Raw genomic sequence first — 16,970 nt, forward strand, 5'->3', positions numbered from 1 at the left:
ACACACAGGACTGTCTCTTCGAAAGGAGTGATGTGTAACCTATTTTCCACCCAGAAGGCTGGGAAAGGATGGAGTTAATAGCCTAGTGACCTTTGCTCTCTCTGTATGGCGGAGACCACACTGGCTCCTCCCCCACATCCTTATCTTGAGGTTGTTTTCTCAATTGATCTACAGAACCTATTTTTATGGAAGATGTCCCATGTACTTTACAAAGAGTTTCAGTATGGTCATGTCTTAAGCTTTGTTGAGCATACAGGATTGAGTGAATTATCACCAGGAAACTTTTTTTTCCCAAATTGTGCTATGCTTAAATATGCCTAAAATAAATGACTAGGGGTCAGACTCTGGAAGTTTGAACTAGCACCAGCTGCTGAATTGTGTTGAACCAAACTGCTTTCTTGCCTCTCAGGGACCACTACTGTGCTTGCTGTGGTGTTTGCAGAGACCCCCACACTCAAACCTAAACAGCCTTAGAGTTATAAAGAGGGTCTATGAGAGCCAAAACAGAGCAGGCAACAAGTATTGTCAACAGAAACACCGGGTTTATCATCGCATTAACAAAATGAAGAGGAAGTAATGGATACCAAAAACTAGAGACTATTGGAATTCACCTGACAGAGAGAAAAGAGGAACAAATAGAACTGTGAGAAGTAGTATCCCCACTGCCCTGTGCAGATGCTGGCTCCATGGCAACATCCTCACTGCCCTGTGCAGAGTTGGTTCCATGGCAGCATCCCCACTGCCCTGTGCAGAGCTGGTTCCATGACAGCATCTCCACTGCCCTGTGCAGATGCTGGCTCCATGGCAACATCCTCACTGCCCTGTGCAGAGCTGGTTCCATGGCAGCATCCCCACTGCCCTGTGCAGAGCTGGTTCCATGGAGCAGCCCCACTGATCTGTGCAGAGCTGGTTCCATGACAGCATCCCCACTGATCTGTGCAGAGCTGGTTCCATGGCAGCATCCCCACTGCCCTGTGCAGATGCTGATTCCATGATAGCATCCCCACTGCCCTGTGCAGAGCTGGTTCCATGACAACATCCCCACTGCCCTGTGCAGAGCTGGTTCCATGACAACATCCCCACTGCCCTGTGCAGATGCTGGTTCCCATGAGGCCAAGAACAAGAGGAGCACTTAAAGGCATTGCAGGAAAATGGTGTACTAGGAAGCTCCAAGCTTATGTTCCCCCACAGAAACATTATAAAATGACTAGAAGATGGCTAAAATAACCTTATAGATTATTATATAACCCTGGAGCTCAGTCAAACACATGGAAATCTTAGGAAATGTTTTTTTTCTCCCCTCAGCTCACCTCTCTCCCAGAGGGATTGGAAGGGACCTTAAGCTCAAAGTCTAGACTTTATCTGCAATATTCTAGTCTGTCTTAAAGGACTGGCCTCTGTCTTGCTATGGTCTCAGATGGAGTGCCACTCTTAAGGCGGAAGAGAGACTATACACCTACAGATACTTAAAACAAGACATTACAGATGGAACCAAAGAACAGAACAGCAAGACTCAGAGACACTGGAAACTGAAGAGATTCAGCAGCAGTTGTACATGTGAAGGACTTGAAAGGCCACAAGCCCAGGCACAGAATGCCCAGAGAAGACTCAGGGAGACCTCAGCGTTGACTCCTTGTATACTCACTGAGTGAAAAACTTCTGTGGCCCAAAGCTAGTCTGCAAAGACTGGGAGAGCTGACTATTTTTCTAAATGCTGTTCTTTACTTTACTATTTTATTTATTCATTCATTCATTTATTTGGATGGATAGATAGATGATAGATAGATAGATAGATAGATAGATAGATAGATAGATAGATAGATAGATAGTGGATGATAGGGAGAGAGATGATAGATAGATAGATACATACATACATACATACATACATAGATACATAGATAGATACATAGATAGATACATAGATACATAGATACATAGATACGTAGATAGATACGTAGATAGATACATAGATAGATACATAGATAGATAGATAGATAGATAGATAGATAGATAGATAGATAGGATGATGGATAGATAGATGATAGATAGATAGATGATGGATAGTAGATTGATTGATAGATGATAGATACATGATAGATAGATAGATAGATAGATAGATAGATAGATAGATAGATAGATAGATAGACAGACAGATAGAGATCAATAGATAGATGATAGATAGATAGATAATTATGATAATGGATAGATAGATGATAGATAGATGATAGATAGATAGATAGATAGATAGATAGATAGATAGATAGATAGATCAGACAGACAGATAGTCTATGAGTGTACGGGTATATGTGCAGTCACATGCACATGCCATGGTGCATACATGGAGGTCTATCCTAGTTTTCTTTCTATGGCTGTGGTAAACACCATGACAAAAAGCAACTTGGGGGATGAGCTGGCTTACACATCCCAGGTCACAGTCCATCACCGAAGAAAGTCAGGGCAAGAACTCCAGCAGGAACCTTGGGAGCAGGAGCCAAAGCACAGGCCATGGAGGAATGCTCCTTACTGGCTTGCTCTCACCCAGTTCACAAGCAGGTATCGTATGGTTACACACAACACGTTGTTTTAAGCCTTGTTTTTGTATCCCTGCTAAGAGTTCAGCACTAATGACCAGCTCTGGTCTTTTCTTAGTTTCCCGGACACATGCTTCTTGAGTCACCATATCTTTTCTGCTTCCTTCTTTCGGTCCTCCCTATTGGTTCCCTGCTTCTGCACCCTCTTGTGTGGATGCTCTTCAGAGTCCCCTCTTGAGTGGATGCTCTTCAGGGTCCCCTCTCAAGTGGGTGCTCTGCAGGGTCCCTTCTTGAGTTCCTTCCGTTTTCCCCTCTCTCATTTGTCTGTGTCTCCTGGATGACCTCATCTCTTCTTACCCCTTCGTTTGCTTTGTGAAATCTGTGTCCTGAGGCCGGCACGCTCCTGGGCTTGGACACCGATGTCTCTCTTGTCATCTCCATTTGACAGTTCCACAGACACTTTAGGGTCAACATATCCAAATGGGTTTCAAATTCAGTTTCTTTTCTGGAAGTTTGTGACGTTTATCATCCTAACTACTTTAAGTTGTACAATTTAGTGACATTAAGTACACTGACATTACTGTGTAATCCTCATCACTATCCATTCCTAGAACTTTGTAATTCTCCCAAACTGAACCTCTGCTCCGATTAAGTGCTTCTAGCTGTAGCCCTTTTCCAGACATGACGCACAGCATTCCCAGGGGAAAGCCTGGTGCGCTCTTGGTTGCAATGTGCGGAGGCAGCAGCTGACCTAAGGATAAAGGGGAATGTATTCGGAAAGTGTGGGAGGGGGTGTTCATCAAATTAAGCACATGCACAGTGCTGGGCATGCGAATAAAAGAAACTCCAAATCATGTTGGGAGGCCACCACTGGAATGAGTATGTTCCATTTTTAGGGCTTTAAAAAAAAATCATTTTGAATGTCACTGGATTTCCAATCACTGTCTGTCCATGTATCCTGTGGTTGAAAGACAAAGATACAGACCTCTGTAATACCCTTAGAGCTATATTCCACAAGGGACCAATTACTTCTGAGAAATGAAGTCAGAATGTTAGCTGGACCCAGCTCACAAAGAGGCATGACATGATCCGAAATTCAAAAAAATCAAAAACTAGAACTTTTACCCCAAGAAAGTCAGAGAAAGAACACAAACGTTGTTTGAAGATCTCTTTGGCGCGCCACAACCTGGAGTGAGTTAACTCTCCACAGAGTGAACAGTCAGCCAGAGATCAGAGCTGGAGGAAAGGCTGTGGTCGCCATTGCTCCAAGGATGTTGAGGTGTCTGACCACCAGCCTTACCAGTGGTCCTGTGGAACCGTTGTGGCTTAACATGAAATGCTGGTCACCAGCAAATGTGTCCACTTCTTATCTCTCAGCTGGTGGCGCTATTTGGGTATTTTGTAGAAACAACAGGAAGTGGGAATCTAGCTAGCAGTGGTTCTCAGCCTGTCAGTTGCCACCCTTTGGGGGGTTGAGCGACCCTTTCACAGGGGTCACATATCAGATTTCCTACATATCAGATATTTACATAATGACTCATAACAGTAGCAAAATTACAGTTAGGAAACAGCAACAAAAATAATTTTATGATTGGAGGTCATCACGACATGAGGAACTGTATTAAAGGGTCTCAGCATTAGGAAGATTGAGAACCACTGAACTAGAACAAGCTGCTTAGTGATGAGGATGGTCCTTAGGGTCTCCTGACTGTGCTGTTCTTCCCAATTGCATGAGGCTGAGTGACCATGGACTCAGTCCTCTGAAACTGTAGGGCAAAAGCAATAGTTCCTCCCTTATGGTTTTCTCTGAGGTAGTCTGATCGTGGTGCCAAGAAAGTAACTAATAGAGAAGCAAGGGACAGAACTGAGATCACGTGACCATACCTGACCATGTGGTATGGGATGAAGACTTTGGGATTCTTGTTTGAAGAGTTTAAAGAAGCAAATTGGAAAGGGCTTCAAATTCTGCTGAGCAGAACTTAGTGGGTGATTCTGGTTAGTGTCCAGAAGACCAAAGTGCCACTAGAAAGGGGACAGTAGAGGCCACATAAGGTTTCAGATAGAAGGAGGACCCTGTTGACAATTTAACTAGAGGTCATTCATGTTACTTTTGGGGTTAAAAAAGGATGGTCTACTGTGGTAGTTTACACATCATTGGCCCCCATAATCTCATAGGGAGCGGCACTATTAGGAGGTGTGGCTTTGTTGGAGTACATATGGCCTTGTTGGAGGAAGTGTGTCACTGGGGGCACAGGCTTTGAGGTCTCCTATGCTCAGGATACCATGCTCAAGATACTGCTCAGTGTCTCAGTCAACTTCCTGTTGCCTGCAAGATGTAGGACTCTCAGCTATTCCTCCAGCACCACATCTGCCTGGATGCCACCATGCTTCCCGCCATGATGATAATGGACTGAACCTCTGAAACTGTAAATGAGCCACCTCAATTAAATATTTTCCTTTTAAGAGTTGTCACGGTCATGGTGTCTTTTCACAGCAATAAAACCCCTAAGACATCTATCTACATTCTCAATGTTAGACAAAAATACAAATTTTTATTACAGGATAAACATGAGCCTTTAGGGTCCAGGAGTAGAATACTATGATTTGAATATAAATTGTTCTCCACAGGCTCACATGTGAAACATCTGGTCTCCACCTGCTGAACCATTTAAAAAAGTTCTAGAAAATTTTAGGAGTGGGGCCTAGCTGGAATGCGTAGGTCACTGGGACTGGGCTCTTGGAAGGCTCTCCCTTTTCACATTCTATTTTTATCCACTGTGAGGAAGTACCTTCTACTACCACATGTTCCTGCCACCATGACGTTCTGTCCTAGCACATGGAGCAAAATACCAGTGAGAACCCTCAAAGCCATCAGGCAAAACAACCCTCCCTGACACTGGATTCTTGGGAATTTTGGTCACAGTCACAGGAAGCAACTGATATGGAGACCAAGTTGCTAATTTAACAACAGCTCCTTCTATTGTCTTTTCTGCCTACCCTCCTGGGCTGGTTAGTGTTTGTTGGTTGGTTGGTTGGTTTGTTTGTTTTTGTTATGTCAAGTTGACACACACTAGAGTTATCTGGGAAGAGGAACCTCATTTGAGAAAATTCCTCCATCAGATTCCCTGGAGACAAGACTGTGGGACATTTTCTTGATTAACAATTACGTGGCAGGGCCTGGGCAGTGTCACCCCTGGGCATGTGGTCCTGGATTCTATAAGACAGGAGGCCGAGCAAGCCAATAAGCAGCATTCCTCCATGGGCGTGGCCTCAGCTCTGGCCTCCAGGTTCCTTCTCTGCTTGAGTTCCTGGCCTGAATTCCCTTGGTGATCCTCTGGAATTGTAAGATGAAGCAAACGCTTTCCTCTCCAAGACGCTTTTATCCACAGTGTTTATCACATGGTGTTTATAGAAAGTAAATTAAAACACTCTCTTTGCTCCGCCCTTCCTATAAGCCCTGATTCCTTGGGTCATATTCCTTCATAAAGAGCCAACCCATAAGCCCCTGCCTTACACTCAGAGTTCTGGGGATCCAAACAGAAGTACAGGCACAAGAGACCAGGAATAGGGTGTGAGGTGGCATGCAAGCTGTGGCAGGAAAGAGCATGTCAAAGGAGGCCTGATGAAACTCAGAAGGACTTGAGGGAGGCCAGAGAGTGAGCCAGAGCCTTTGAAAGACCATTCCTGGCAGCGGGAACAGGGCAGACAGGCCCTAGGGCAGAGCATGCCCAACGTGTACGAGGAATGGCACATAGCCAGTGTAGCTGCGGAAGTGGGGGGAGGGGTGATAAAAGCTGCCGCTGTAAGATAATGACAGCCACATCATTTCCGGCTTTTACAGAATGGGCAAAGGTACAGAGAGATGACGGGGCCTGACTCAGGTTAAAGAATCCCCTAGCTGCAGTGCTGAGAAAAGACCCAGGTGAGGAGAAAGGGGCCTCCCAGTGCCCATTCCACTTGTGAACTGGTGACTGCAAAATACAAATCCTTCAGAGGAGGCTCACAAAGAAAAAGACTTCGTCACTAGGCAGAGCTAGCCGAAGAGGGCATGAGCTGCCTTGACCAACGATGATCTCTCTGCCATCTGGGGTATTCAGAAACAGGCTGGGTAACCTGGCACCGGGACATGCCCTCGAGGAACCAGGCTTCATGTGGCTGAGTACAGGTTGGGAGGGGGAAAGACCTCAAGATGTTTTTAACCCCAAGACAGGGCACCTGAGCCAGAGAGAAAATGAACAGCTTCAAGTCCCAGAGGGAATCAGTCCAGAATTAAAACAGAACCCACAGCTTCCAGTGCCTGGAGAGTTCAGCATTGCTTGTCTGATTCCATGCTACCACCTGAAACAAACGAACTCTATCCTCCACATGCTTTGGTTTCAATCTTTTATTTGGGGCAGGTGAGTACAAGATCTAGGAAAGCAAGTAGTGATATGAGAAGAGGAATGAACTTATTGTCATGAGCACACACTACAGAAGCAAAGGTCTGGCTGTAGATGGCCATGCTCATTGGTTTACTTAGTCACTCAACAGAGTTTTACTGAGCTCTTATTACGTGCTCAATAGAGGTAAACACGATGCATTGAGTCTGTGCTATTTGGAACCTATATTCTAACGGGGGGTACATCCAAGAATGAGGGATTACAACAGGTCTGATGGGTGTTCTAGCAAGAAAGAAAGACTCGGTCATGGAGACCCAGGGGCGGGATGATGTCACTGTAGCAACAGATCGCCGTGGTGGGAAGGATAAAGGAGGATTACATTCCAAGAACACAGAGGGAAAAGTAAGGCAGCCGAAGGAGGGAAGCAGAGCCTGAGTTGTGGAGAAGTCAGGGAGGTTCATCAGAAGAGATTAACCAAGCCAGGCATAGTTTATAAACTGGATACAAAAGAAGCCGCCTCTCACTTAGAGCTATTGTACCAGGCAGTAGAGGCAGGGAGCCAGGAGATGCTCTAACTGGGGCCTTCAGATGCATTGCTATTTCTTTCAAAGCTCCCCGGGGTTCCTAAAATACAGCCAGGCAGGCCTGAGAAACCCTGAAGTGACCAGAGGCCTCTGATAGACTGAGCCTGGCCCAAGGTGCCTACTACTGTATCCAGCACCCAGATAAGAACTTGCTAGAGAGTAGGTGCCCAGGATATGTGGCTGACTAAAGAAATTAATACTGTGAAGGAAGAAGTCACAGCTGGTTACTACTGTCGGAGCGAGGGCTTGCCCTTGTGCTGACCTACCACATCTCTCCGGACTATGGACAGGATGGACCCAGGGCAGTAACTGGAGATAGTCTCCTTAAGAGAGAAAACAAGATACTGGGGGGGGGAGGGAGTAACTAATGGCCCAGTAGAGATTAAGGGCCATGTGGGGAATCTTCAAGGTGCACTAATGATGTCCTGAAGGTCTTTATGTACCCTGTCTAATGTAAGTGGCCCTCCTGTCTCCCCCACTGCAGACATTGTGACTTTCTATAAACAAGACATGGCAGGACAGGAAGTAGGTTACTAACAGAGACGGTGAACAAGGTCCTCTCCGCGGCTCAGGGTGGGCAGCATGCCATTTCCAGCTTTTCTCCTCTCCCCCACCAGCCTTACTCTGCCCTCTATTATCAGAGGGTGTCTGATCCTGTGACTGCAAACCATATGGCATGCCTTTTTGAAGAGATATGATTCCGGGCATCTCTACCAACTGGTTATTTTGCAGCTTTAATTTCCCCTTTCTTGCTGAGATGCCTTATCCCTGTGGTCCAGAGAGTCTCCTAGGCAAAACAACACAAAACAAAACAAAAACAAGCCATTGTGGAAAAGCCAGTCAACTATCATTTCAGCAAAACCATAGGCAGCCAGGCTGTTTCCCTGTCCTGGGCCTCAGCACTGCTGAACGGCCGAGGATCTGAACCTTGAAACCCCTCCACGATTACAGAGAGTGATTCTATGTATGATTTTCTTCCATGCCTCTCTTTAGAATTTATTCTGTGCTGGCTCACAAGCACTGAGTGGGAGGCCTCGCTGTGACTCTACCCCAGCAACCAGTCTTCTGTCAGCCAGACAGACAGTGGGATCCACCTGAAGGACAAGGTGCTAGGAGCTTCAAGTCCGGAAAACATAGCAAAGAACAGTGGAACAGGCAGCCAAGTGCCCCTTCCCCACCTCTCTACTTCAGGGGAAACTACTGTGTGTGCATGAGGCAGAGCTGTGGATCAGGCTCATTTTGAAGACAAAGAAGTTCCTTTAAAGCTATAACTAGATGCTAGGTAATGACCAGGACAGAGTAAGATTAACAGGAGAGTAAAGTCAAGTTCATTGGCTTTAAGACCTTTTGCAATGACCTAGTCCAATAATTTCCAAGCTTGTTTTCCTTTTTAAGCAATTAAGCATACACACACACACACACACACAAACACACACACACACCCTTACATGGAACTCCATGGAAAGTAGTTCTGTTCTGATTGCAACAAGGGAGAAGACAGAAATTGGAAGGAGCTGTTGGATGAGGAGAAAGCAGCTCACTCACTCCATCTACCTCCCAAATCAAATGTCCCCGGGGTACCTAGAAAGACTTTGGAACCCTAGATTTCTTTCGAAAAATCAACCATCCAGCCCAGGCCCTTAATTTTACAGATGGAAAAATTGGGTAGATTGTCCAGGCTTCCCACATGACCGCATCGTGTTAGAACGTGCCCCATTTTTCCCAAGCCAGGTCTCACCTCACCCCTTCCCACCAGCAGACTCCCCACCCCACCCCAAGCCTCAGACCCACGCGGGAATCTTAGACAGAACTGCGGAAGGAGAATTGCAGGTAGATGATGAGCAACAGGACCGTGGCCCAAAACAAGCACCAGGGAACGGAGCAGAAGTTGCAGCCTGAGCCCGCTTCCGCCTGTGGCTTGGTGGGGCTGGGCGCACGGGAGAAGGTGTAGGTGGTGGCCTCCTCCTCCAGCAGCTTCTCGCTGGGCTTCCAGTGCACGATGCCTTCCTGGCAGGCCTCGCAGAACTCGCCCCGGTGTCGCCGGTTGTCCTGGCGGCTGGCCACGTGGATGCGGTAGTGGCCACCGCGCTCCCCGTAGCACTGCTCGCGCAGGCTGGTGATGAGGTTGTCCACCAGGCTTTCGATGTTCTCCTCCAGCATGCTGGACTCGTCCAGCCGCGCTGTGCCACACTCGTAGCACAGCTGCTTGAACACACGCATGCGCACCGAACCAGCGCGCTGGGCACGGTCGAGGTACATGTGGAAGAGGATGACCACATGGGGCGACTGCCAGGTGTGCCAGCACCAGGAACAGTGGAACCTGCCGGTGAGGGAAGAGGAAGAGAGGGCCATATGGAGGGATGAACAGGCCAGGAAGGGGTAAAGGGATGTGGAGGCGGGCAGAAGCCGAGCCCAGGGGTGGGGCGGTATGCTGACAGTCCCCAGGGTTCATTAGCTCCCCCAGGAGGCCACCGTCCTTGGTCTATGTGAGTGCCCAAGGGACAAGAGCAGTCTCCCGGACTTGGCACACGGCACCTAGCAGTGGTCTGCTCCCTGGTTACTTTCCAGAGACCTTGTCTCCCTTCGGCCTGGTTTCCTCAGGCCTTGTCCTTTGCCCCAACTCTAAGGAACTCATTCTTCACCTCTAAAATGCCCTGGGTGCCTTGAGTGCTCTGCCCACACCACGTGAAGTCTGATAGCGAAGCTAGAAGATACACAGGCCTCTGTGTCAACACTGACTGAACAGGCTAGACCTACATCAGGAGAAAATGAATGATTAACACCAACTACTAACATAGGGACAGAGTGAATGCATTCCCAAATCCTGGAGGTAGAGGCGGTGTGAGCACAAGGTGACCCCCTCCTGCAAGGGCCAGCGTTTCCCACGCTGACCGGTCAGCTGGGGCTCACAGTTCAGCAAACAACTCTAAGTGAGCCACAAAGCCCTCCCACTCTGTCCCACAAGAAGAACCTCCTGGATGGAGCACCTTGCCAACATCTGATGGAGGAACTATTTCTCTCACTCAGACCACACTTGGATTTTAAAAATGTCAGAAGTGGAGGGGCCACAGAAATTAACCTATCGCTCATTATGTTTCAAGACACAGTAAAAGAGCCATCCACATACACACAGCCAGTGAGAGGAAGAATCAGTATCCTGCTGACTGAAACGGATGGAATAGAACGGAGTTGACTGGGCCAAACTAAGCAGGAAGGCCTTTGCTTCTGACCCAGATACCTGCACCACTCAGCTGCCCTCGCTCAAGTCCCAAAAATATGTCTGAACCAAGACCCGTGAACTGGACCCATGGAGTAGAGTGTTAGGTTTTCTCAGATATTTTTGTACCTACAAATCACCTGGGAGCCTTCTTAAAATCTGGGTACTGATCTGAGTCTGGAAGGGGCCCAATATTCTGCAGCTCTAACAAATTCTAGATGATCATGTCTACCGTTGTCATCCCTGGATGGCAAGGCGAAGATGTCGGCTAACCCTTCATTCAGGCTTGGGGGAAGCACGGTCCAAAGAGGAAGCAGATTGCTTGAGAGACATGGAGGCCACAGCAGAGCCAGTTTCTAGCATGCTCCATGTGATTAATGTTCTAAAGCAAATCGAGCTGAATTAACAAGGTCCGAACTGAACTTCCCCGATACAAGAGCACAGATACCTTGACTCCCAGTGGACCCAAGCCTCCCTTTTCTCAGCTTACGGACACTTTTAAAGACATTATTAAAGTCTAAAAGTGTGTAAACTGTCAGTCAGAAACTAATAATTATATATGTATGTGCATATATATAATATATGTATACATATATATTCTACATTTTTATGTGCTAAGTGGAGAAACTATAGGAACAGTTCTCCTGGTGATCAGCAGAAGAGCTGAACTCAAACTGAGTGTCCCTTTTCGGAGCAACCTGCCATCTAGTCTACAGTAGCCTAACCGTGAGGCTGAAGCAGGCACTTGAGTTCTGTGTGTCCTTCTCTCCTCCGAAGGTGGCCCAGGTCTAGGGTCCCAGAGGCTGCCTGCAGGTCCCTCTGTCTGGGCCACTCACCTGCCTGAGGCATGAAGTTCCAGGTACTGCTTCCAGCCAGGGGCCAAGACATTGTGCTTGAGGTTGGGGTCTATGATGAAGTCCCAGCTGTCAGCTGGCTTTGCCTCCTCCATCTTCTCGTAGAAGACTTTCTTCCACTCGCCTGTGGTCACGCTCTTACACATGTCCTCGTCAGGGATGAGGGAAGGCAAACTCCACTTTATAGAGAATGTGGGCAGTGAGGGTAAGTGCAAGGCAGGGCAGCGCAGTCTCCACGGTCTAAAAATCCTCATTGGCAGGACCAGGAGGAAGCAGGACCCAGCTCCCTCCTTTGTCCGCAGTGGAACCTGTTTCCAAGGCAACCAGGCAGGGTGCCAGGAGACACAACTTGGGGAGGAAAGAGTCTCTGGAAGGGTACTCCAGCGCCCCGATTGCAGTCTGCAGAAGCAAGGTTTCTGAGTCTAAATGATCCAAGGCAGCTTGGGGGCCCGATAAAAGGCTAGACTTCAGACCATATCGTCTTGGCCTGCAAGAGCATGGAGAAGTGATGACTTGAGAGCTGGCTCAATTTCACCTTGCTGCCCCCTGGAGGCATCATCAGCACCTGGCTGCTATGGCAACCACTATGCCTTAGGGAGCCAAGGAGAAATGAGGGATGGGAAGATGTAGACTTGTTAGTAGGTAGAACCATAATGTGGCCTCCCTCTGCACAGCCGCCCATCTCATACCTGAGACGCTGCCATTTAATATACCTCATCACTGTGCTGCAGATCGTATAAATGGCAGAGCCGCTGATGAGCCCTTCCAACTCATTCATTCTCCCGTTTGAAGCATACTGACGTGCCAGACCCCTATGCAAGGTGCTTGTAACTGGATATGTACCGGGTAACAATAATATAATGAGATGCATACTTCAAGAACCATTGACAAGAGCAGCACCTGTGCACCTCCTGTGCACAAAGGTGAAGGCCGTTGCATCACCCGGGTAGCTAGGCAGGACTACTTCCAGGTTGGTTTCAGAAGAGCAGTGGAAGAGAAACCATCTGAGGTAACACGGCCTGCATAGAGAAACCTGTGATCTGTTAGTTTATTTAATGGTAAAATAGCTCTCCTTATTCACTTTGATCCAGATCATTGGAAATATTCAACAACAATTAAACAGAGCAGGGGCTGAGGAAGGCAGGCTCGCTAACCTCATTGGAAATTCGTTGAGGGATAATCAGGGGGAACATAAGATGGGGGGGAAAGGCAAATTTTAAACACGGGACACTGGAACAAGGGATTCAAGGAAGGAAAGGTACCCAGAGGACTGTGGCTCTGGAGGGGACTTGGGAACCGGGAAAGTGATTGTGCAGGGGTGGGCTGAAGAAGGGTCCATCTACTAAAATGAGCAAGGTCTGTGTCAGGCTCTTGGGAAAGGGCTAAAGCTGGCCCTATGGGGCAGAGCCTGTGCAGGGGGAGCCAAGATAGAAGCTAAGTGTGCAGATAGGTTAGGAGGTAGAGACAGAATCCACCCTGGGATGGAAGGAGATGAGCAGGTGGAACTGGGCTCAGGACGTGGTCTGGCTGATGCTACATGTTATCTGGGTAATGACACCATTGCTGTGTCCTGAGGCTGATAGCATGAGATATCACTTTGCTCATCTCTGCCTTCTCCCTTCTCCCTCCAAGCTTCCTGAAGGTGTCGAGAGGCACCTGAGGCTCAGGAAAGGATGACAGATAAGAAGGGAGCTGATTCCATCTTCCATATCTTCCTCAAGTCAAGTGTTGATGATGGAACCCATGGCCTGCCAGCGGCTTGCTCCTCAGGACACATGGCTGGTGGACAACAGGAACTCAGGACCTGACTCATCCTACTTATTGGGGGCTAGACCTGCAATTTTTAGCTTGTTGTTTTTCCTTAAAAATTCATGTATGCTTATTACAGAAAACTTATAAAACAAAGATAAAATTAAATAAACACAATGCTCTTCCATAACATCCCTATCCAAGATAACTGTTGTTAGTATCAAGACAAATACCATAGGACATGGTGTCATGTTTTATAAATAACATCTCATGAATATTCTTCTAAGTCATTAATATTATTCTCTAGTCATATGCCATAGGCTGCATTATTCTGTCATATGAATGGGCAAAATTATCGTAGCCCATCTTGTTCTTGGGGCAGTAAAGTTGGGTTCAGTCCCTCACAGATGAGCCCTTGTGTGTTTAAAACTCACGCCCATAAACGTGCATTCCCAGCATCAGAAATAATGCTGCTTACAGTCAGAAAGCACATCTCTCAGCCGGGCATCTGTGACTTGCACTTGTAATCCCAGCACCAGAGAGTCAGAGGCAGGAGGACTGAGCTCAAGGTCGTCCTCAGCTGCATAGGGAGTTCATGACTAGTTGTCTCAAAACATAGAAACAAACAGGCAGCCATTTCCTGATGGTTCCACAAAGTCTTGTTGTGGCTGCAGAATCTTCTATGGTGGGAATTACATGTAGATTGCCTGCAGATCCTGAAATTGGAGGTTAAGAACGAAGGGCCTAGACTGGCCAAACAGCTCGGTGGGTAAAGACTTTTGCCACCAAGCCTGACAAGGTGACAGAGTTCTAACCCCAGGACCCACAGAGTGGAAAAAGAACCGATTCTTGAAAGTTGCCCTTTGTCTTCCATATACACACCAAGGCCATTTCATACATGCTCTGTAAAAATGGTGGTGGGGGCAGAGAATGTAATGAAAATTTAAAAATAAAAAAAGGTCTGAAAAAAATCTAACTTTTCTATCTGGCACCAGACACAGTCCTCCAGGTACTCTTGACTCAGGATGATGCCCTGGTGGACATGGTTTAACCTCAGTCGGTTTAGCAATGGGATAATGAGAATACAGTGTCGTCAGTTATTAAATGCATGAGCCCTGGAATAGCCCATGCTTGTTCGTTGTTGTTTTCTTCTGAATTCCTTTATATATAGCTATTCTGTTATATCTGATGTGTATCTTTTCATTAGGGTAAAATGTGTCATTGTGTGAATATATATATATATATTTACATATGAACTTGCAGCCTAATAGCGATCACTAAACAGCAGCAGGTCTCAGGCCCTGTCCCAGATTCTTTATCCACAGTAGTTTATTTCATCACAATGGCAGTGGCCGCCGCTTCACCTTACAGACACCCCTATGTAACTGAGAGCTTAGATAACCCGCCCAGGGTTCACCAGCCAGTACTGGCTGAACTTGGATTTTGAATGAGTATGACTGTTTTAAGCAGTATGCTGTCCAGTGTGGAGTCAAGGACACACTGTTTGCTAGTTAAATGAGTGTGCCCCGTCTCACCACCAGATGCGCCCATTTCAGCCTCCGAGGGTTGCAGACACTACGAATCGGTATCCTTTCAGCAGATGGCTCCCCGTGGTATGCTGAGGCCACAGCTCCTCTAGATGAGGAGAGAACAGCAAGCGATCCCCCAGGCTCTCTTTTGCTCCCAAGATGTAGCCCTCAGTGTTGAATTTAATGAATCCGTCACACCCACAAACCCACAATGTTCAGTATAAGTATTTCAGAGCCAAAAGCGGTTTAGTCCAAAATCCTTCTCTAAATTTGGGATGATTCCCTAATTTGTATGTCATCCCCTTGCCCAGGGGCCATGCTAACCCTCCCTGCAAGGTTCCAATTTTGGTATATGAGCTGCCGAAGTGAGCACACAGTCTGACGTCTTTCCAAAGAAAATACAGTCCAAGTTGTCTCTGTACACAACAGCCCTGCAAGATCATAAACACTTGGTGCCAGGTACTCAGGCTCAGTGGAAAGAGCTGTGTGTCTGGAGTCAGGAATTCAAACACCCACACTGCTAGCTCTTCTGCCAGCTAATCTTGTGACCTCATGTGAGCCATTTACTTTCTCTGGGCCTTGATGTGTGCATCCGCTCAAAGAACTAGAGCAGATGAAGAAACTCTGTGGTTCTCCTGACTACAGCCATGCACGCATGCTTCAAAGGGTTTTAGATGTAGCTGGATGATAGAAGGTCGGATGAGGTCATAGAGTGGAAGAGAACACTTGAGAAGAGGGGTGCAGGGGTGCCTGGACCCAGTGCTGACCCCTTGGAGTCTGTGGTGTAGAGCCTACCACGCAGAGCCTGCTGCTCCCCCCAGGGATCACTCCTACGTTTATACTAGAAACAGTAAGAGGGACGGAAATTAAACCTAGAGCCACTGAATATTAACACTGAAAATGACTCGGAAGTTCTTCGGGATATTTCCTCAAATCGTTCACTGAGTCAGCACTCTTGTCTCCGAATGAAGGCAGTCAACTCTGAGATAAGTTCGCTGATTTAACCAACTTCTGAAGTTGGTTAAAGATGGAAGCGGTCAGAAGAGGTGGCCAAGGAGAGCTGGAGGCTGGAGAAGTTCCTAGACAGACTCCTAAAGCTAAGAGAAACGGACAGCAAACATGGACAGAAAGAATCTTCTAGAAGTATTTTGTAGTTGTTGCTACAATAAACATTCTGATGAAAAACAAGGATACCAAAAGTGAGAATCAGTGTGTGTGTGTGTGTGTGTGTGTGTGTGTGTGTGTGTGTGTGTGTGTGCATTTAGCCAACTGATGCAATCCCCATTGGCACAAATTAAGTTTAATTTGAGACCTGAGCTCGCTTTGCAGAGGCCAGCGCAATCCACCCTTCTGTATAGCAGAGTGCTTAATAATAATTTTAAAAATCTACCAAGACAAAAAAGCAAATGAAAACTTGCCCTTGTTGAATGAGCTCTGATGCTACAGAGTCCAAACTCACAGATCACAGATTTAAATGTCTTTGGAGCCTTTGGGTTCAGTTTGGTTTTTGAGAAAACCAAACCAAATATAATAAAATATTATGTGATACTATTTTAAGCTCACAAATGGCTTAAAACTAAATCCCTACTAGAAAATACAGTGATTAAAAGAAAAGAAAGAAAACCATGCCTCTGACGTATTTGGCTTGATGGGAAATAAAATATACAGCTTATTATGCTGCCATTGTTTATCAAGATTCTACAAAAATAAGTATTATCCATCTTAACATGCCATGCTAATGAAAAGCCACTACCGACCAAGATGGATGTCATATTCCTGTGTGGCATTTGTGGAGATAAAGGTGAGTTTTGGGGAGCTACACCGAAGACCAAAAGTTTCTTCTGGCTCTCAGTGGCCAGAAATCAAAGATGCATACTTGCTTTGATATCCTACAGAAAAGAATCTTTCCTTCCCAAATCCCCAGATGTGCTGAGGCACAGCAGTAAGCCTCTTCGTGTTATTGACTTAATGATGAAGATACAGTTACTACTCTCGATTTTCAGTTCAAAGGAATCATCACGTTTCTACCTCAGTAGAAATGGGCAGCCCATCCCTGGGAATCAAGCTCTCTACACCATCCCAGGAAAATCATTACTAGCATACTACTGGAGCTAGCTTCGAGAGTGC

The 16,970-nt window shown here is 46.7% G+C and overlaps 1 protein-coding gene and 1 non-coding gene across 2 annotated transcripts; both read right to left on the reverse strand.

Annotated features, from left to right (window-relative positions):
- Positions 1-9,294: 9,294 nt before the first annotated feature.
- On the reverse strand, positions 9,295-11,819 carry Rtp1 (receptor transporter protein 1). Its single transcript, XM_059276798.1, has 2 exons — positions 11,548-11,819; positions 9,295-9,814 (listed from the first exon to the last, which is right to left on the reverse strand). The coding sequence occupies exons 1-2, from the start codon at positions 11,817-11,819 to the stop codon at positions 9,295-9,297; spliced, it is 792 nt and encodes a 263-aa protein (XP_059132781.1).
- A 3,288-nt stretch (positions 11,820-15,107) lies between these two features.
- Positions 15,108-15,216, reverse strand: LOC131923013 (U6 spliceosomal RNA). The gene has a single exon (XR_009382470.1). It is a non-coding gene; the product is annotated as a U6 spliceosomal RNA (small nuclear RNA).
- Positions 15,217-16,970: the final 1,754 nt, after the last annotated feature.

Source organism: Peromyscus eremicus, chromosome 12 (assembly GCF_949786415.1).
Source record: "Peromyscus eremicus chromosome 12, PerEre_H2_v1, whole genome shotgun sequence".
NCBI lineage: Eukaryota > Metazoa > Chordata > Mammalia > Rodentia > Cricetidae > Peromyscus > Peromyscus eremicus.

What these genes read in the sequence shown, in the direction of transcription:
- Rtp1 (XM_059276798.1), bottom strand. Translation starts at nt 11,819, where the DNA reads ATGAGGATTTTTAGACCGTGGAGACTGCGCTGCCCTGCCTTGCACTTA. An exon ending in GAACTTCATGCCTCAGGCAG is followed by an intron (nt 9,815 to 11,547) that starts GTGAGTGGCCCA and finishes CCTCACCGGCAG; the next exon opens with GTTCCACTGTTCCTGGTGCT.